This window comes from Durio zibethinus, chromosome 4, assembly GCF_047325235.1.
Source record: "Durio zibethinus cultivar Kanyao isolate XHJ-2024 chromosome 4, ASM4732523v1, whole genome shotgun sequence".
In the NCBI taxonomy this organism is placed as follows: domain Eukaryota; kingdom Viridiplantae; phylum Streptophyta; class Magnoliopsida; order Malvales; family Malvaceae; genus Durio; species Durio zibethinus.
This window is the reverse complement of record NC_143165.1, coordinates 4,551,752-4,574,921: the sequence shown is the minus strand read 5'-3', so window position 1 is coordinate 4,574,921 and position 23,170 is coordinate 4,551,752. Positions and strand designations below refer to the sequence as shown.

General features: G+C 30.0%; 1 protein-coding gene across 3 annotated transcripts; it reads right to left on the bottom strand.

The window, feature by feature from the left end:
- Positions 1 to 1,138: 1,138 nt before the first annotated feature.
- Positions 1,139 to 13,088, bottom strand: LOC111288690 (isoprenylcysteine alpha-carbonyl methylesterase ICME-like). Of its 3 annotated transcripts, none has more exons than XM_022879673.2 (11): positions 12,656 to 13,088; positions 10,918 to 10,994; positions 5,323 to 5,392; positions 5,143 to 5,223; positions 4,905 to 4,979; positions 4,534 to 4,635; positions 4,313 to 4,450; positions 3,102 to 3,167; positions 2,865 to 3,008; positions 2,301 to 2,391; positions 1,139 to 1,619 (listed from the first exon to the last, which is right to left on the bottom strand). In XM_022879673.2, exons 1-11 carry the CDS (start codon positions 12,904 to 12,906, stop codon positions 1,458 to 1,460), a joined length of 1,257 nt encoding a protein of 418 aa, XP_022735408.2. In that variant the 5' UTR covers positions 12,907 to 13,088; the 3' UTR covers positions 1,139 to 1,457. The 3 variants fall into 3 exon arrangements, with proteins under 3 accessions (XP_022735408.2, XP_089615282.1, XP_022735409.2); XM_089759156.1 differs by having other exon boundaries at positions 10,918 to 10,989; positions 12,656 to 13,039; XM_022879674.2 differs by lacking the exon at positions 4,313 to 4,450 and having other exon boundaries at positions 12,656 to 13,085.
- Between the last annotated feature and the right edge of the window lie 10,082 nt (positions 13,089 to 23,170).

Genomic DNA, 23,170 nt, shown 5'->3' with positions numbered 1-23,170 from the left:
CGTATAACTTTTTTTAATAGAAACAATATTTATATAGCTAAAACTAATTATAATTCTTAAGAACTATAACCTAAACATTATTTATAATATAGTATCATTTATTTTTAATAAACAAATAGATTTTATTTTTTATTTATTAAAATTTAAAGACAAGCAAATGTCTTTTTGTTCTACGTGAAAGTAAGAATCAAGACGTAAATCTATTGCAGTTAAAAACAATTTATTATTTTTATTAGTTCATATTTTCTATGTTAATATAATTTAAAGCTCTTGAGAGGGTTTTTTCGCCTTAGCAGGTGCTTAAAAAGCATGGCACGATGGCATACATATTGGAATTGCCTGAAATGATCAAGGATTAGCCGTGATAATGATTTGAATTAAATTCGCTTAATCCATAATATTATTATTTTTTTAAAATCAATTCAATTCGAATTTAATTTTATTAATATTATAAACTTTTAAAATTTAATCTGAATTCAAAACCAAATATTTTTTAAAACAATCTAATTTAAATTAAATTTTATCAAATTTTTCTTAAATCAATCTAATTCAACCAATTCGATTTAAATTAAATTTTATCGATTCATCAAATTTTAAAAATTAATTTTTTTTATTTTCTTATATTATTTTAATATAATTTGTAATATATTCAAATAAATTTAAATATAAAATAATTATTTTTACTTTAAAAAAATTCAAAATATATATGAACTAATAAAAATATATAATTTAATTTAATTTAATTTTTTTAAATTTTTTACTTGAACCTAATATATATTTAATATTTAAATTTAATCTGAATCAAATTAAGAAAAAAAAAAAGGAAATCCAATCTTAACATTACGGTTTTGAGTTGGGTTTCTTGGTTTTTTTTTAACCTAACCAAGATTCACCTTGTGTTTTATGTTTCTCAGCTTAAAAATAATGTTGGATGCAGATGGGATAATTGCCAAGGAACCAATTCAATTATGGAGAGGAGGTAGGAAAGAAAGGCAACAGGACATTACCAAGGTATTGGTACAGTGGAGAAACTGCTTCATAAAAGATTCAACTTGGGAGAACTTGTCATACAAAAAAAAAAAAAAAAAAAACCTTTTATCCCACAAAAGAATAATTTATCACAGAAATAACAAACAACTAAAATATAACCACAATTTTTCATAACTTTTGAACATAAATTTTAGTCATTACAATTTTGAACTGCAAAAACAATGTCAAACAATAGAATTAAACTATTTTATGGCTGATGCTCTACTCCAGGAGTTCATTTTAGAAAAGTGTTCGTTCTCCTATAAATCTAACGGGAATTAAGAACCCAACGAATGCTAGGAGGAATATGATACCTCCTAGATATATAAAATTAAATCATGGAGGAACTAGATATACCATAGACATCATTCAAGAAATTGGCCTTAAAGAGTTGTTGTTGATCAAACATGGTGAAATAGAAAAAGGAATTAGAAGGGGCTAATCTGACGAGCCAACCTTAACAAAATCTCAGGCACGAGGCGTTTTCTTGGAGGTGCTGAAGCATCCTTCATAAGAGCTTTCTCGTCACCGGCATGTATATTAGCAACCACATGGTCAAATAGGTCGTCCTTTCCTCCTCTTAAAGGGTCCTGCATAGCAGTAATCGATTTTAGGGGAGGAAAGAAAAGTTTTTCAATGTCATATCAATAAAATTGTCATAACTTTAATTGCTTAAGGAGCTAGAAAGGAGGTACACCTTCAAAAGCCATACAAAAAAAATTAAGTTGCGGAGATCAATGTTCGATGAATTCTATGCATTTTCTCAAACAATTCCATTAAACAGTAAAACAGTATATGCTAGATTCAGACATTAAAAAAAAAAAAATTTGTTTAACAAGCTTTTACTTACCCTTATAATTCATAAACCAACCTTAAAGGATCAATCCTTAAATATTGTCAAAAATCATGAAAAAAAGAGTTCCGAGTAGAAGTGTATTTTGGTTCAATTAGACTTCTAATAAAAACCCAAAAAAATGATGAAGCATGGTCCTTGGGTTGAAAGATAGCCCAATAACGACAATGAGAGCTGAAGTTGTGGTGAAGGGAATGTCAGAATATGTTTATATAGTTCATGAAGACAAGTCAAACTCAAAACCTTGAAACTTAGATTAAAAGGACCCCAAGTCAGGCATACCAATGGATGTGGTATGTGAAAATTTGATAATGGTACATTTAGTTATATATCAAAAAAGTAGACGCACGACCAGAATGCAGTAAAACAAGTATATTAAACCTATAATGACAATAAAAAGCTAGTAATGATCACTAACCTGTAAAAACAGATCGGTATGAGATTTTCCTTCATATAAAATTACCTCTGCCTCAGCCCCTACCTCCTTAAGAGCATCTACAAAGTTTATGCTGCACAGAAAATATCAATATCAGGAAATAATGCAGCAATTTTAGTGACAACTTTCTATAAACCCACTGCAGCAGTAGATGACTTTTCACAACTTTTATTAATGTTTACCTTTATGATCTAGAAATTCTATAAAATTGTATTTGACAGGGATGGCAAATTTTGAAACAGTTGCATTACTGGCAATATAATATCTGTTCTTCATCGCCATGCATTTAGTACAGAGCACAGTATCCAGTGGAATTATTCCAATTGTAATCATTATTAAATAATACCTATTATAATTCCACAACAAAAAAATAAAGTTCTGGGATTAAATAATAGAAGGTACCCACTCATCACCTGGATGTGAAAGATTCTTTTTTTTTAGTAGTATATGTAGTTTGAAAGCAAACAAAGATATTAAATGATCAACATATAGAAGCCATATCCAATAAAACTTAGTTGTTAGCACTATGCCAACAGGCATTCTAACCTGGCATCTGATGGTATTGAATAATCTGCAGTTCCATGGAAAAGTTTAATAGGGGGCAGAAGAGAAGCAGCTCCTCTAATGCTTGGATCTTTTATTCTAACTTCAGGAGAAAATTGTTCAAAGTACTCTTCTCCTTCCATAATGCTGTAACATCATAACAAAACTTTAGTGGCACAATAAAAGGAAAATGAAAAGTATATATAGATGGTTACCAGAAAAAGATTATAGGCAAAATACCTTAAAAAGATGGAGCGATAAAGGCCTCGATTGTGGAAATGGTTGACCAAATTGAATAAATTGTACCTATTTACACAATTTAAAAGGAAATAAAGCACATATTTTCTACAACTATCAATCTGGTTATACAAATTAAATAGAAAATAAGACCATACAATGTACAACTATCAATCAACAGAAAAAGATTAACTTATTCCCTACAAAATGTAAAGAAAGGCCTATCACTTTTAGCAGCTAGCTCATATATCTTCAGCATTTCAAGAAAGTCTTTACATTCTAGAAGTAGTGAAGGAAAATGCTCCAGTCACAAATGCTCACAGCATAGCGTCAGATAAAATATTTTGGCCATAGTTGTTGTAATTTAATAATAATCAAAATGAAGGATCATATCAAAATTCTATCTAAATAATTTCAAATGATGTTGTCTCTCTTTGACAAGGCAAAAGTTAGCCTGTGGTAAATAAGGTCAAACTTCTTATTGGCAAACATGTTGACAAGTAGGAAGCAGATTGCTTACTAGCTGATACAAAAGAAATAGTGTACAATGCAACATAAAATGTTTTATGTAAAATAAGATACCAAAAGCAAACTGGCAAGGGAAATGAAAGATAAAAAGCATGATGTAAACATAATAAACTGCATTTTACACTATTTGAGTAATTCCAACAGTAGTGATACCTTCTAGCAAGATAACTTCTATGAAATTCAGAAAGCATCGAAATTATGCTCCAAAAAACAAATATCTAAGCGAAAAAACACACGGAAACTGAGGAGAATGATTTGCAAACCATGAACTCACGACACAACAAAGCAAAACAAAGCCAAAATTCAAGATAAATCTATTTCAAACATTGAAACTATGCTTCAAAAATTTATTGCTAAATGTCTTTCAGCTAGACCTTATCTGGAGCATTAATGTTCCATAACCATTTCCATGAGACACTCATGCACTCCACATAAGAAATGATAAGATAGCTTGTTGTGTATTCAGGCATAGGGTATGAACTTTTTGTCATACAAAAGGTATTAAAAAGGCTTTTAATTCAGATAACATTAAGAATTTGGTAGTCTCATAACAGAGATCCTTGCAGCTCATTAATCCTGTTGCTGAAATATATACTAATTATGCCCAAAAATAGGTAAGTGGAGCTTTTCCCGGATCCAACATATCGTATAAAAGACTCAATGATAAAGAACACATAAAATTTTACCCTCCAGATAAACCAAAATAAGCTTTTATCTGGGAGACACTCCAGGTGATGTTTTCTCCTCTAGATTCTTTAATTGCTTGCTCCAAGAGAACACAAGAAGAAATATGTGCCCCTGCTGACTGCCCCATTAAATAGATTCTATTCAAAAATAACCAAAAGAGAGTCAACTGACATAATATGAAACTAGGAGAGTCAAGCAAACTCAAAAACCAGTCAGTCACCTATTAGGATCACCTCCATATTGCCCAATGATGCCGCAGACAAATGAGATCCCTTGAGATACATCTTTCACCATATCACTAATAGTTCCCTGGGGAAAGTTTCTGCATTGAAATACCAAGCCAGACTGTTAGTGGTTGAAGAAAACAGACAGGCATCATGATATAATTAAATTCTATGAAAATATGTGAGACAGTTAATAACAGGGGAGGGAAATTGCATGAAGCATAGAGACAAAACCATTCATTGGATATGGCATTCCATTAATGAAGTTACAAGTACTTATTTTAACCCTTAGAATACTTCACTCACAAGTGGCATTGCTAGCGAACATAAACACAGCACCAAGTCATGGCATAAACCAAACTAATACCTGTAATCAACACATGCTACCATGATATCTCTTTCTGCCAATTGTAGCCCCAGAAGGGAACCCCAAGCCTTGTACCTAAATCAACAGAAAAGTTCAGAAACTTCACATAAAAAAATTGAATGATGTTATATAATTTCAGGTGCCCGGTGAAAATTACCAAATTAAATAGAAATCCAAAATCTAACAGTTGTACATTAAAATGTGACTGATACAGATGCAGCAATCTCATGTCACTCACCCAATTATCCAGGCTCCACCGGTCACAAACACCACAACTGGCTTTGGGCCATTACTATTTGTTGGCAAGTATAGATCCAATCTGTCAGATCATCACCCAAAGAGAAAACAACAGAACTAATTTATGATGTGTGACAAGCAAGTTCATAAATATAACTCCTTGTGCCACAAATTCACATACCTATTCCTTGGTTCATCTCCATAGACAATACTCCTCCGCACTTGACTCGAGAAAAAATAACAATATGCAACTGTAGAAGTTTAACAAGTTATGCTTCACAAATTATATTCTATCAACCTGAAGATATTTAAAAGCAACCTAGAAGACAACTATTTCTGGCACAGGTGAACAACACAGCTAAACTTCCATTTCTGTTTCAATCCACCACATATTAGTTATGTTTCGCTTTCATTACACCACATATTCAATCTTGAAACTGCCTAAGTATGAAGGCAAACATATAGCAGATGTCATTTACTCCCAGGCAAAGAGTGCATGATCACAATCTTCATAAACTTAACTCGACTTCTATCACACACGACCAAGGCTTTAAAATACGATTGTAGCTACGTTTCAGTCATGACGTGTTTATTACAATTGTGAACATAATGGATAAGACAGCAGTAGTCACACTCATCACTGTCGTGATTTTTTTTTTCAATTTTGCACAACTTAACGTAAAATGAAGTAAAAAGTAATTTTGATAGTAATAATACTTATTTATGATATTTAAGTAATTTATAATATATTAGTTCTTTAATTTATAGGCTAAATAATTTTTTCACATATTTTAGTTATAACTCAGAATTAATATGCTCATTTAAAATATTTTTCATTAACATATCCTTGAATTTTAAGGACATAATGCTATGAATATATACAATGGACAAAATTTCTTATATGCAGATAAGCTCATAAATTAATTTAATTAGAAAATAACATTTTAAATGTTTTTATAACATATATGATTATTGGGGAAAAATGATTAAAACTGAACCCTTTAAGCATGGATACATATACTTTCTCATTAGATCAAATATCTAAGTGCAACATTTAAATAACTAATTAAACAAAAAATAATTAATAGTTAGCAATCTAATTTTTTTCAACTCACAAAAATACAATTAATAATAACATAATTAATATAATATTAGTAATATCAAAATTATATAACAAAATTAATTATTTTAAATAATGTTCCATGCATAAAACTCATTAAAAAACAAACCCACTAATTAACAACTCACAAAGAAAAGTTATGATTGAAAGCCCAGTCATAGAAAAAAAAGGGTTTGATCTTGGCTAAGAAAGAGAGCCCAGCTATATGCTTAACACAAACTTCTTGAAGGGCCCAAAGAAATAGACCTTTTTTTTTTCCAGTTCAACTCCATTGGCTTTTTTGGGTGACACTGTTCATTGAATCTCTATAGTTCCCATTTTGAGTAGATGCCACACGTGACAGTATCCTTTCAAAATCCCCACCAGATTCTCCCCTAATTCTCATTTGGGTTTGTCACTCTTCTTTCCCATCCCACAAAAAAGCCACCCATGACTCAGCCCAACCAACCACTCTCCGACTTTACTCAGAACGTCACACTCTCCCTCAATTGATTTTCAACTCTAAACTTTTATCTATCTCTCAAGTCCCAAGTGTCAAGTTTGGAGAAGAAGACACACAACTTGAGGCCATCAACCATGGTAGCTCTAAGAGAGTTCTCTCTCTCTCTCTCCACACCATGCACAAATTTACACAAATGTGAAGACGAAAAGGTAATTTTAAATGAATATTTGTTTCTTACCTTGAACCATTTACGTCATTTATTTTAATTAAGGGTTGATTTCGTTGAATTTTGACTGAATTGTTTGGAGTTATATGGGTTTTTTTCTCTACTTTTCTCGATTTGCTAGTTTGCTTTTTGATTTGAAAAAAAAAAAGGCATAAAAATGGTTTTAGCACACCGTTAAAAGTGCAATTTTCTTGCTACACCGTTATTTGCAGAAGAGAAGCACCATTATATGTTCGAATGACGATTCACACCTTCATTGCAGTGAGTAACAATGGTGGAGGCTGTCATTACCACTAAATAGCGACCCTTTATACCACAATATGGATGCTAGTTAAATCTTTGTACATAAGTATGCCACCCCCATGAATCCAATTATTGGGAGAATCAAGATAGACGGGGAGAGTTACAACCAAGTCACTGAAAATTGAAAAAGCTCTAAAAACGAGTATTGTTAAGAAAATATTCTAAAATGACCCCACTTGAAAAGAATATGCCAGCCAATATAAAGTATTCAAATAAATTTTATAAAAGATTGTGCATGTCATATACATAAATCTTAAAGCTTGAAAGAAATTTTGATAATTTCATTAGTTTGCAGATAATAGGCACAATGACATGAGCTTCGGAGTTTGTAGTGAAATATTTTTCCTCTATTATTGGTTAATAAGGATATGCAAAGAACAAGACAACAAAATTTGTCTCTTTTGTTTCTTTTTATAATTTAAAATTTAAAAAAAACAATCAAAGATGAAAATAGTTCCCTTTGGCCTTCATAAAAAAACAAGGGCAGCCCAATGCATAAAACTCCCCGCTATGCATAAAACTCCCTTTGGCCATTTATATACTCATCAATTTATAAAAATAATAATAATAAGCAACAATAAAACAAAGGAGAGAAACATGAGAAAATTTGTTTTGGTGCTTCAATTTTCATAAAAAAGAAAGGTGCAACTAATAATGAGACGAATAAGGTATGATGATTTTTTTTCTTTTGACATTTTTAAGCAAAGTCAAAAGAGGAGATAAAATTTAACACATAGGTGTGTGTACAAACTTTTCAGGCCCTAGTTTTGAGTTGAGAAATTTCATTTTCATAATATAATTGCTTTAGGAATAGGTTAGAATGGTAGATTTTTTGTACCACTATTACTTGGATGATTTTAAATGTTGAATGTATGTTAGATTATTAGATGAATCAATGTTGGTGGGTATTGTTTATATAAATTGAAAAATCAAATGTAAGGTGAAATTAAATCTAGTATTACTATCTTAGTCATTTAATTATTTTGTTTCTAAGAAAGTATAGGTTCTTAAAAAATAGTTGCAAATATATTTGTATTATCACTAGAGATTAGGCTAGAAATTTTTGTGAGTGAGGTCAACAATCTAATATAATATTGCCATTCATGATGCAAAAGTTAAATAATATTAATTTTTGTATATATATCTTTTAAATATAGCTATAATATCATTATTGTATAAACTCATTTTGTTTGGGAAAGATAACCTTTTAGGTGACTAATCACACTTATATAAAAAAGATTGATAGCGACTCCATAATTTACTTCAAGTTTAGCGATCGAGTCTTCCCAGAGTTAAAATCATTACAACAATTACCAAATGTAAGATACAAAGAAACAAAAAATGATTTTTCAATATTATGGATTTAGCACATTGTTTTTACTTCTTTATGAAAAATTATGGCTATGTACTTGACTAGATCTCTTTTAAAAATATGCCCCCTCCACTTCATCCCAATTATTAAGATGATAAATCAAAATTCCAATATAATGTCTCGAGTCCACTAAAAGATTTTTTCTAAATCAAGGTTAGTACAAGCTTGCTATAGACATTGTTGAGTAATATCATGATAAAAAGCTTCTTTCTAGTATCAATCTAGTAACCAAATCAAAAAAGAAGACATGTAAAGGAAAAAGTTAGAATTATTCTAACTTTAGTAGAAAATTATGAACTTTGAAAATTAAATTACAAATTAGAAACACTAGAAGCATAATTTATAGCATTTTTCAACAACCAGTATTCTTTTAGAAAAAAATAATTAAATTAATAAATTAATAAGTTATTAATATAAAAACAATTCAACAACATTTGATTCCAATTTATCTCAAAACGTACCCATCAACATTAAATTCAACTAACCAATCTAACAAGCATTAAACATTTAATATCAAGTATCGAATAATATCATTTTAGCACAAACAAAATCCAAGAAATAATGCTAAAAAAAATCTTTCTTACTTATTACTAAAGCAATCAGTTAATATGAAAATGAAATTTCTCAACTTAAAATTAGGGTTTCAAAAGTTTGTACACACCTCATCTATCAAACTCTCTCTCCTCGTTTGACTTCGCATAAAAATACCAAAAAATTCTTTACACTTTAATCTTCTTCATCTTATTAGTTGAAAATTTTCCATTTTATAAAGATTCACGTACCATAATAGCAAATTTTTTCTTGTCCCTCTTCCTTGTGATAATGCTCCTTCTATATTTGTACTATGGTTTTTTTTTTTTTTTTTACCTTCTCCAATAAGCTTATGGGCCTAGAAGAGGTAAAAAAGAGAACTACTTTTTTCTTTAATTTCTTGTATTTTAAATTCTAGAAGAGAACAAACGAGACAAACCTTTTTGTCTTATTCTCTACTTCTTATTAAACAAAAGTACAAAATAACATGTTTCACTTCAAAGTTCAAAGTTCAACGTTCAGTCATGGGTCCAATTGTCAACTAAGAATTGAGACTATCAAAGCTCCTCTCAAGTTTTATATCCTTAATAAAAATTCCTTGCATTTCTTTCTCAATGGGATCAATTTGGAACTTTTCCTAAATTATAATATATATTACTAAAGATTTTGCAAATTTAGGTGGTCAATTGACCCTACTTTAATGAAAGATAAGGATTGAATTTACCACTTTACTTTGGCAAATGAACCAAATTTACCATGCATCTTAAAATACATGCAATTTTAACATGTACTTTTAATTTGGTTCATAAATAGTCAAAAGTTAAAATTAAAAGGAATTTCAGGAAATATTCCTTTTACTTTAATTAGAGTGATAAATTTGGACCTTATCCTATTTAATTATTCAAAGTTTATAAAGTTTTACTACAATTAGATTGCTTTTAATTTTTATTAAAAATGTCTTTTTATTGAGTAAATGGCTAAATACCAAAAAAGAATATCAATTTTGGAGAAACGAAAAGTAATCATTACAGCAATACTCAACCATGTTCAAAGCAAGGTCGTATTCAAATTAATTTTACTTTCAATGGATCAAAGACACCATACTAGAATTCAAATTATCATCCTAATGCCCAAAATAAAGTATGAGGAGCATATTTGTAAAAGCTGACTTTGTTAATCACATAAATTTTCCATAAAGAAGTATTAGAAAATGTGATATGTCAATTTATATCGAACATTCTGCTTTTGTTGTTTGTCTCTTATTTTTGGAAATGATATTATAACTATGTTTAAAAATTATGTATAAGAAATTTCATACTCTAGTTTTTTTTTTCTAATGTGAATGATAATATTATATTAGTTTATTGACCCCACTCAAGGAAAATCCTAGCTCCAACGTAAAGAAAACTTCATTGGTTGTGATCATTTTCTGCAGTAAAATAACAAATTGGACCCTACTTGGTGTTCTTGTCAACGGGTAAAGGATTATGAAACAGCAAATAATTCAGTAATGGATTATGAAAACTATACAAGTATACTATTCAAAGTTTCCAACTTCTTCATTTACTTTTTCTTTTTCCTCATTCTGATATATATATATATATATATATATATTAATTTGGCTTCTTAGCTGATTTAGAAGAGGCAATCTCTTGCTCAACTTTCACTTCAACCAGAACCTACTTGTTTTTTTATCTAAAAGAAAAAGAAAGGAAGATGATTCCTAACAACAGGTTTGCAAATTCGTAGAGAAGATATAATCAATCAAAAATAGTAAAATACCTTGAAGAAAACCAGGCATAAGAAGCAAAGCATAACAAGCAAGGGCAACTAATCTTGTGATCCACCGGTAACCTACCCTGAATGAAAATGTATGATTAAAACAACATATATGATAATGAAGGGAAAAACAACATAAAATAAGTTCAAGGACAATAATATATATATATGTATATATACATATATATATGTATAATGAAGGGAAAAGCAACATAAAAAAAGTACAAGGACAATAATATATATGTATACATACATATATAAATATATACATGTGTGTGTTTAGATATATATAAAGAGCTAAAAAAATAAATTATTTTTGTCATTCATTAATTCTATCTCTAAAAATACCAACAAATTGTCAACAAAAAAACATTCAGCAAGCAAATTTGACAAGAACAAGCTCAAAATATTGCAGAAGACGTTGATAATAATAACAACATTTCCATTAATCATAGAGCTGGTAAAAACTAACCCAACCTAAGAGACTCGCAGAAGCTTCCTTGGAACTCAACCCAATTAACCTACTCTGACTTATACAGGTCAACTACTTAACTTGAACAACAAAAAAACTGAGGAACCAAAACTTGAATCAACTCATACTAATACAAGTGCCATAGACCCAAGCCCAAGTGAGGTCAAAATAACCAAAAGTTACATTCAGGATAAATTTTTTTCTTTTATCATTTTGAAATTAAATTTGATTAGAGATAATAAATAAATAAATAAATAAAAATTATTACCAAATAAACTAATTTGATTCAGGTGTGCATGTGTGTGTCTGTGTGTCCATGTGCCTATCAACTCAATTTGAACGCAAAATGACCTAAATACAAAACTACTTGGACCGGACGTAACAGATCCAGATTGACCCAAACAGACGGTAAACAAAACAAAACAAAAAAATACTCAACCAAAATGACCCAAACCTATATTAACCTAAACCCAAATGAGTCGAAATTATTGGAAACCAAACCCGTGTCTCCCAATTGTCACCTCTTAATTGGAATCAATTAATATCTTAAAACTTAAGTCGTTAGTTTTTGAATCAATTAATGATTGATATGGAGCTCAGAAAAGTCACCAGTTCATTAATGCCAATATCATTTTACTATGATGGACAATAAGCAACAACCAGAAACCACCTGCTTCAATCTTCTTGACACAAAATTACACTTGAGGAGGCCATGGGATCAAACTTTGATTTCAAATAATTTCTAACTATTCAGAAACAGTTAATCATGCTAATTCTCCCTTAAGAAATTATAGAGAAACTCATTCAATTAAAAAACATAATCTCAAAATATGATTAGGCCCCTTTTAATTTGCTTTTGCTACAATCCTTTTGCTCCTGAAAGGCTGAAAGTAAAAACCAAGAAGTGCTTTTAAATGAAAAGAAAATAATATTTTTAATAAATTAAAAAATAACACTGCAATTTTTAAGAACAAAATAATTTATTTTTTGAAATTTTTTCATCTCTGGATTTTTTTAAAGGAATTAAAACATATGCAATCCTGACTCCTAAGCAACCATTCAGGAAAATTATAGTAATTCTCTTTGCTGCTCTTCTTTCCTTCAACTTTCTAGGCAATCAAACACAGCCTATATTCATTAATAAAAAGTAAATACAATAGAAATACACTCAATTCTAATAAAAAGTATGATTAAAAAAGCTACTGAAATACGTAGTTAAATACGTCAAAATAATAAATAAATACGCATACATAAGAATGTATATTATACCCGAGATATCGGAGGAGGGTGAAGCTAAGCCGCGTAATAAGATAAGTTTCGGCGGCCGCGTGCCCAATTTCTAGGCTAAACGACGGCTTCCCCTCCATCCTCGCCGGTTTCCGGCAGCGCTGCTGTTGTTTGTGGTTGCCGAAAGTCCCAAAGGAGGACCCCAGGAATCTGCAAATCAAGCACCTAACATCGAAATCAAGATGCCTTTCACCTTGACGGAGGTGATCCACCGACGGTGACCATGATGTCATCGCCGGCCAAAGAAAAACGAAAGAATCGATCTGAGATTTGCGAGATAGATTTTTTTGTTTTAATCGTGACAATCTATGTCTGTGTTTATCATCACCCCTCGTTCAAGCCTTTGTTATTCTCTCTTTTGTGATTGGTTTTTATTCTTTTGTTTTGCCTTTTTGGAGTGCATGTAATGTGTAACATTTAATTGCCGACCTGGTTAACCGGTAATATTAAGCCACGCGGAAAGCAGCGATCTAGTGGGGTCCATGATGAAAGACCTTAGCTGAGAATAAAGATATAAATTATAAATTATTATTCATTAGTTATTCAAATTTAATTGGATTAAAATTTAAATTTTACTCAATTATTATAGAATTAAATTTAAATTTGAGTAGTGTAATTTATCCATTAAATCAAATTTAAATATTTTTATATTTAATTTAAATAATTTATTAGTTTAATTAAATTTTTATATTTAAATATATTTTTATTATGTTAATTAATAAAATATTTTAAATTCGAGTTATAATAAAAATAATCAAATTTTTATAAATATAATAATCAAATTTATTTTTATATATTAATCGATTTAATCGAATAAATTTAAATAATTAAATTTTATTTTAAATCAAACTTAAATTAATAAAATAAAATTCGATCAAATTCAAATCAAATTTTAAACCTTAAATTTTAAATTAAACTTAAATTTAAATTTAATACTCTATTAATTACACGTCTAACAAGAAAGAACTGCCGAGCAACATTTTTTTGCTATATTTTGGCGGGCCAAGTTTGATATCATGTAACGTTTCCTACTTCTTTTAAAAGCTAAAATAATAAGAAAAGAATCACGTAAGTCTGATATAGAAGCAATTTTTTTTTTTAACACCATCCTCATAGTTATTAATTTTATTCATTTGCGTGTTACCTGGCACAAAAAGATCTACCTATCATCTTTTTTTTTTTTTTTTACATTTAGTAAATTATTTTATATTTTAAAAAATTTCTTAATCTTACCTCCATATATTTTTATCTATAAATTTTTTACCTGCGTATCAAATGTCCAAATAGGACACAAAAAATTTTTGTTTTACTTATTTTGATGTCATATGGCAATTTCGGTGAATTTTCTTTTCATATTTTCCTTTTTTCGTATTTTTATTTTCTTTTTGTATTTAACAAATAATTTTATTTTTTATATTTTTAAATTTTGGTATAGGGTGCATTGGATTTTTTTATTAGAAAAAAAATTTTTTCAGGTCATTTCTTTTTTAAATTATATAATTTTATAAAAAAAAAAAAAAAAAACCAACAGAGGTATTGATTTGGTATTCAAATTTGTCTTTTAGTTTTTTTTATCTTTTAATTTTTTTAGTTTTTATTTTTTAAATTTATACATTAAGTTATTTTTAAAAAATGAGGTCAATGAGATATTCACATACACCCCCAATTGGCTTCCTATTCTTTTCTTCTTTGTCATTTTGTATTTTTTTATTTTTTTAATTAGATAAATTTTATAAAAAAATCAATAAAAATAAAAATAATAAAATAATTCATATTTGATATATTTTAATTCTCTCCAATCCAATAGGTGCATTTTTTATATTTGAATCATGTCAAGTTTTTTTTTTTTTAAATAAAAGTCAAGTCGAAGAAGGGTTTAAGGTATTTTACCTCACTCTAGGTATATATAAAAATATATTTTATTATATTTTTAAATATAAATATATTATATTAATAAAATTATTATTTAATACTTTAATTTAATAAGGATACTATATTTTATAAATAATTAAGATATAATTTACATTAAATTCTTTTATGAAATTATACTAAATTTAAATCATTTAATAAATAGATTAATGTAAGTCATATGTGAGTTATAAATTTAAGTGTCAAGTTGGGATTGACTATAAAACTAATAACTCGATATCGAGTCTAAATCGAAGTTGAGTTGAATTATTAAAAAACATGTCAAACTTGGGATAAGCATAAACATGCCAAAACTCGACCCATTATCATCTAAGAACATATTCGGGTCTTGTCTAACTAGATATGCAACTGAGCTGATAAGTTTATCTTAAAATAAACGGATCAGCAATTTCTTATTGTTAGTATAAGCAACCATCTTTCAGTAGTACATAATGACGTGGGTTAATGGGCACTTAGTATCATCATATTTCTTAAACTCTAGAACTAAATTTTAGCTAAATCACCATATCTAGTATCAAACAGAGTCCAACTACATCTATAGAGCTATAGAAATTCATTCCTTCTACGACTTGCAACCTCTCCTCTAGCAAGTTCATTTTGTGCTCGAACTTTTAGCCTTTCAAGGCTTTCATAGCCTTTAATTTTTCTTTTTTTGGATCATCTAGATTGGGGACTTGAATCGACTCTGGAGCTTTTTACTAAAATAATATTAATATAACTCTAAACTGTCCTTAAGTAAATGCGGATGATGTCCTTGGATAAGTATATGCTCTAAGGAAAATGAATGGTTATGGCTAAACCCCTTGAGAGGATTAAACTTGGTATGGACCAAACCTACGTAGGTATAAAGAATCCACCACATCTTTTAATGGATCATCTAGTATGGTAGGGTCTTTTTCCATAACTTTCCCTTCATTCATCTTGTTTAATATTTCAAATATCATTTTTAATTCCTCTTATAGCTTATTCTATGCCCTTTTCCATTTTTTTCAAAATGGTTGGCTTTCTTTTACTCCATGATCTTTGCTTGAGCCTGAATGTTATGCTAATAGCGAATAGGTTGAATTAAATTTTTGAGTGATCAAATTATCCTTGAACCTTATATACCACAATTTAAAATTAACAAAAATATTATGCTTTTGCTTGCTATATAAATGCAATGCAATGCAATGAATTAAAATGTAAAATATTTTCCCTTTGACCATTTCTAAAAAAAAAACTTTCATTTTTTCCAAAGAAATTTATTTTACATAGAGTTAACATTGAGCAAACTAATGTTTTGTTGATTTCATGAGAGCTTTTGGTCAAAATTGTTTTCAAGGAAAATATTCTTATGCAATTTTATGAATTCTAATATTAGACATGAAGGAAAAGGAAAACAAGCAAAGAAAATGGCCAGTCAACGCACAATACAAAGAAGAAACTAAAGAAACTATATTACAACATATATAATAAAAAGTATAATTCTTAAACTTCATATTAAGTCTAAAAGTAAGGACAACATGAATTTACCTAAAGGTTTAGGTTAGGGATGGCAGCGGGGCGGGGCGGGTCGGATTTTTGCTTTCCTCGCCTCCGACCCGAAGCCTTAGTGCTTCTACCCGATACCCGACCCGTCCCCGTTCGGAGGTTTTAGTGAAAAATCCGACTCCGACCCGTTACAAATATTATTTACCCGAATAAAACCCGACCCGAATTCAGTTTATTACCAATTTAAAATTTCAAATGAAAACATCATTTGTAACAGATAAACATATTTAGAACATAGAGCATAATTTAATGTGGATTTAAGTTAAATTCTAACCATAAAAATAGTTAAATTTAAATTTTCAAATGCTGTAATAGACAAACACATTTAGATCATAAAGCATAATTTAATATGAATTTATAGTCAAATTCTAACTATAACTGCAGTTAAAAATACAAGTATATATTCATCTAATTACAAAAGGCATCAAGTAAAAACCTACAAGACCTCACAACAACTTTCAGTTCAAACACAATAGCTTCCAGTTCAAACACAACAATAGCTTCCAGTTTTCCAGTTCAAACACAACAACAGCTTCCAGTTCAAACATAACAGCTTTCAGTTTTCCAGTTCAAACACAACAACAGCTTCCAGTTCAAACATAACAGCTTTCAATTCAAACAAAACAGCTTTCAGTTCAAACACAACAGCTTCCAGCTCAATCACAACAGCTTTCAACTCAAAAAATGTTGTCACTAAGGCACTTCTGGAAATATTAATATCTGATAAAAGTTTTTCTATCCAATCTTCTAAAGAAAACCTTCTCTGCAATAAACTAACCATTTTGAGAATATTATTATTAAAAATGTTGTATTATTCTTAAAAAATATGAAAATAAATGAAGCTCATTTTAAACATTATCAAAAGGAGAATGCACACCATTTATTATCCACTAAATAACAGAAATGCATGATCAGTTTTTAGATTACCAATAAATAATGAGAAAAAGGCTAAGGCAGTAAAGCTGGATGTGATACACTATACAATATTCACCTAGTTCATCGGCATGACCAATAGCAATAGAAGTGTCATGTACCTTTTTTTCAAATCACAATAAATCATTTCATCATCACTAAGCTCCATATCATCATTCTTCTCTAACCACACTAGTCCTATAAAATAAAACAATAAGATGAATAAATAAATCTCATAAAATAATATATTTAAAAATAATAACATAAAAAATGAATTAGTCAAAAAGGATAATATTATTTACCAAACTAGTTATTTTTTCCTCAATCTCACTCTCATCAATATCTTCATAGAAAGACTTTTCTTCTAATGAAATTGACCCTACAAATGAAATAATAAAATATTAACAAATAATATATAACAACAAAATATAATAACTAACAATATGTTAAAATAAAAAATAAAATTGCATGAGATGCATTACTGTACCTTCTTTTTCAGCCCATAACCAATTTTGACAACATGTTAAAGCTTCTATAGTTGATGGATGAAGTCTATTGCGTTGTGCACTCACCAACCTCCCTCCAGTACTAAAAGTAGACTCTGAAGCAACAGTAAAAATTGGTATGACATAAATATCTCTAACAATAAGTTGTAAGATCGAAAATTGAGGTCCAGTTAGTTTCCACCAATTCAATATATCAAATTTCCTTTTCTTGGTATGACTTCTTCATCCAAATAACGATCTAACTCTGATTTTACTTTTGATTTCTTCTTTTTTTTCCTTGAAACAAAATCATCATAGTCTCCCAGATTTCCCAATTCAGTAGCACCAACACAATCTAAAGATGAAAAGCTTGAAATAGAAGGTCCGCCTTCCTTTTCCAAAACCAATTTCTCCTCATACTCCTTAAGCAAATCCCGACATACTTGCATAATCCTTTCAATTTCAAATTCAGCATTTTCTCCATAAATCTTTTCAAAGTAATACTCCAACAACTCTGTTTTGTACCTTGGATCTAAAATTGTGGCAACACCCATTATACCATGCACATCATTCCAATATTTTTCAAATTTGCCTAACATACTCACAGCTATACATGAAATAATTCTATTGGAATGCATAATCCATTCATTCAATGCCAATCTGATTTTGCAAATATTAGGAAAATAGAGATTTGCAGTAGCATATTTTGTGCCAGAAAACCCTTCAGTGATATCATAAAACAATTTCAACTTCTCACAAACCTCAGTTGCAATGATCCAATCATTTTCAGTTGGCAAATATTTATATAAAGGATCACCATGTAATTGCACACAACGAGGAAAAACATCTTTATAAAATAAAGCTGTTCGAAGCATCAAGTAAGTAGAGTTCCATCGTGTTTTGACATCAACACACAACTTTTTTAAAGTTGGAATACGTAATTGACGTGCTGCCTCTTCAAATTTTTCCCACCTCTTTGGTGTAGCACCCCAAAAAAGGACACTATCATGAATTCTTTCAATTTCATCTCCAATCATACTCAATCCGTCTTTCACAATTAAATGCAAGATGTGTGCACAACAACGCATATGAAAAAAATTCCCATTAAGCAAAAGTGCATCACAACCAATTCTATCAATTAACAACTCAATAACACCATCATTCACACTACAATTATCCACTGTAATAGATGAAAGTTTTCTATCAATATTCCAATCTAAGAAACATTTCATCAAACTTGAAGCAATGACCTCTTTCGTATGTGGAGTTGGCACATATTCAAACCTAATTAAATAATCAATCATTTACACTAATTTAATAATTAATTCAACAGTAATAATTACTTGATAAAAAATAAATACTATCAAAATAAGATAATTTAATAAAATATACCTGATGATGCGTTTTTGTAAGTTCCATTGATTATCGATGTAATGAGTAGTGACAGCCATGTATCCTCTTTTTTGGTGATCAGCAGTCCACATATCAGTGGTAATAGCAAATCTCCCTTCATTAGCTTCTAATTTGGATATTGTTTTTGCATTTTCTTCTTTGAAAATCTTCAAAATATCATTTTTTATAGTATTTCGAGAAGGCATAGCAAACAAAGGTTGGAGACTGTAACAAAACTTTCTAAATTGCACATGATCAACCATTGATAAGGGATATTCGTGCATGATTATCATGTTGGCAAGCTCCTTCCTTGTGACATTTTGATCAAAGGAAAAGTTTTTTAATGTTATTTTTCCATCTGCCTTTCTTTGATTTGCTAGCAGCACTTGTTGATGAATATCCATTTGAAATCGCTTGCTGCACCTCTCTGAATGATCACGCAAATGACTTGTTCCATTCTTAGAAGCACCACCAAGTTTTTTCTTACAATAATTGCATATTGCCTTCCATTCATTATTGATCTTCTCTTTTTTAAAATGTTTCCATACTTTTGATTTTAGCTTACTTGAGTTATACCCACTATCATCAACTTCAGTACCATCGTTAGTCACACTTAGTGATGGAGTTGTATTTTCATCAAATGTTGGAATGAGAGCTTGCTGAATTGATGATTGATGTAAGGTAGAAGTATGAGGTGTTGGGGAACATGAATTATCTCCCAAATTAGACATTTCACCTTCATTCATAAAAAAAAAAAAATTAGAGTTAATTCTACTGAAATAATTAAAAAACAAACTTAGAATCCAAGTAACAAAAAAATTAGAAAAGTTCATTTCATAAAAAATAAAGTAAAAGATAATCCTACCATGTACAACTTAGCATGCACCTTTAGGTTGTTCACTTAACATGCAACTTTAGCCAAATAATGAGGCTAATTAACATATAAAACAAGTTAAAATATCTTCATTTGTCTTCACTAATGTAAGAGAATCAGATTTCTACAAGCAAGATATTTCTAAAGGGCATAAATGGTTTAGGATTGTATATTGATAAATGTGCATGTAATGAATGAATTTCAAAGCTTAAGTGGCCTTTATTGAACACAACGATCGTTGCACAAAAACATGCTCTTCTTTTCATAAACATGTAAGTCTCAAGCTATTGGAACAATTTTAGCCTTTGCCTGTAACTTCTTTTCCCTATAAAAGTTAATATGTCACTTAGTAAACTGTCATGGCTATGGTATGATGTTGATCTGTAACTTCTGAGAGGTATATGTTATCTTAAGGATTTATTTAGTTAGCTTTTATCTTACCTTCTAGGTGGATACATGTTATCATAAACTAGTGTAGAACCTACACTAGGTGTAGACACCCAATTGGGTCCGGCCCAGATCAATTGGGCCTGGCCCAAATGGGTAAGCCCAATTCAATTTTATCTTGTATTTTTTTTTCTTTTCTTCTTCTTTTGTATTTTATGTATTGTATTATTTATTATTATTATTATGTATTAATATATGTATATATTTATTTATTTTTTTTTTGTTAATATTTATGTGTATTTTATTATTTATGTATATATATATCTTTTTTATCTTTTTTATTTTATTCATTTTTATATTTTTACTTATCTAATTATATATCTGATTTTTTTATTATTATTATTTTATTTATCCTATAATATCTGTTGATTTATCTTCTCTAATTATCTAGTTTTTTTTTTATTATTTTGATTTTTATTTTGGAGGGCTAGGATTGAAAGTTGAAGAATCCCACTGGGAGTGGAAATTCAATCAGAAGAGTCCAGACTGGATTCAAAGATTGAATTCCCATCCAAAGGGGAATTGGGATTGATCAGAAACTCCTGATCAATCCCTATATAAAGCACCTCCTGGAACAGAATGAAACACAGAGAAAACAGTAAGCAAAGCTACTGATTTGAGAGAAAAGGAGGCGTATAGGAAGCTAGGAAAAGTTTAGGAGTGTTCTGGGAGTGAGAAAAAATTTTTAGAAATTTTTGGCGAAAAAATTTTTCTGGAAATTTCTGGGAAATTTCCAGAATCCGACGAAAATTCCAGCGAAATTTGAATTTTCCGGCAACAATTCCGGTGAACATTGAAGTTTCCGGCGACCAGCCCAGTTTTCGGCAAAGAATCCCAGAAACCGGTGATCTTTCGGCCAACTTCCGACGAAATTTCCAGATTCCGACGAAATTTTCCAGAATTCGGCACCGGTGTTCTTCAATTTTTAGAGAGAAGGGAGAGGAAAAGAGAAGAAGAGAGAGAGAGGGAGGAGCGTTCTGCCGAAAAAACGAAGGTGATTGCCTTTTATACCCTCCCAAAACGACGTCGTTTTTTCCTTAAGTAACCCAGAGAATCCGCGCGTTTTGCCGAACCCGACCCGACCCGGGCGTCGACCCGCTTTCTGACCCGCGCGTGCCAGCCCCCTCCGAGCCGAGCCGAGCCGAGCCAAGCCGCCAAGCCGCTCCCCCCGAGCCATTTTCTCTTCCTTGAGCCGAGCCGAGCTGAGCCGCGATCCGAGCCGCTCCAGGTTTTTTTTTTTTTTTTTCTTTTCTTTGTTTATTTGTTTATTTTATTTTTTATTTATTAGATTATGTTTATGTAATATTCTTTTTATTTATTTTTTTTATTATTTTATTTTCTTTAAATAAAAATAAAAAATTCCAAAAAAATATATTTTTAGGGAAAAGTTGAAAGTATCAATTTTCCTTAGAAATAAATTTCCAAAAAATGTTTTTGGGGAAAAGTTGAAAGTATCAATTTTTCTTAGAAATAAATTTCCAAAAAATATTTTTGGGAAAAAGTTGAAAGTATCAATTTTCCTCAGAAATAAATTTTCAAAAAAAGGGTTTTTGAGGAAAAGTTGAAAGTATCAATTTTTCTTGAAAATCAAAATTTTCAAAAAATATTTTTGGAGAAAAGTTGAAAGTATCAATTTTCCCTACAAAAAAAAATCATTCTTTCCTTCCTTTCTATCTTAATTTTGATTTTGTTTTTTTCTTTAAATAATCCGACGACGGAGCCTCTGCAAGTGAAACAGTAGTTTTTCTTGCATACTCTTGAGGTGAGGGAATTTTCTCAATTTTCTGCTAAAAGTATTAGAGTCAATTGAGAATAATTTTCAACAACTAACTACTTGGTAAAATTTTAAGGCTTTTGGATAACACAAATTCAAGCTGGTACCATCTTTTGATGGGCGTTGTGAGGGTGCTATAACCTTCCTCACACGTAACCGAACTCCCGAACCTTGTTCTGGTTAGTAGACCTGAACCTATTCTTTTAGGGACCCTTAAACTTAGGTGTTCCCTTGAAGGACAGATTCTTTAGGTGGCCAATCGCACCTAGATAAAAAAGATTGGTGGCGACTCTCTAAAAGTCAATGTCTAGCGATAGATCCCCGGATCTAGACGTTATGACACTAGGTATATAAGCTCAGCCTCGAAAAGATGGGGAAAAAAAGCAAGAGCAAAGGGATTACTAGGTGTGAAAATGCTAAATTGCAATTAATAAAACATACACTTTCTGCTTTTCAGTGATCTCTATATTCACTAAGTTTGGATTTAGCACTGGCATTAATAGGTTATAAATGACTGTTGCAAGAGTCCTAAGAATGTGTGCTGATGGATAATATAAAAGGTATGAATTGTAAAACTTTTCGAAGACAACCTCCAATCAATTTTTGTTAACATTTGTAGAAATTGACGTTTTATTTGTAAAGAGAAACTTCAACTGGGATGCCTAGAAAGGAATGATGACTATATGCAAACAAAAAAAAATTAGATATTTTGCACAATTGCTGTATTTATACAACTCCTGTTCATGAACACATACATTTGTGTCATTTTCATACATATTTCTACATGTAAGTATGTATGATTAACTTCATTCATATTCATGCATGGAGTTGAAAGCAATGTTTTTATTTTAATTTCTATGTTTAATTAATCTGTGGAAGGTGGAAATTAGTAGTAGAGGCCATTGTTTTTGCTGCCAATTAACATAAGCAAAAGCCAATTAACCAAAGATTGATTCGTCTTAATTTCCATATCTCAGATTGAAACTGAAAGAAGGGACTTTTCAGTTGTCATAGAGGGTGCATATTCGTATCCGTTAGTCCATGACCAGCACCTTCAATTTGACAAAAACAAAAGTTGTAGGTAGATACACCACAAGTCTACACTGCAGGGATTTTTCAAATTTTTTTTGTTCTTAAAGAAAAAAAAACCTGAA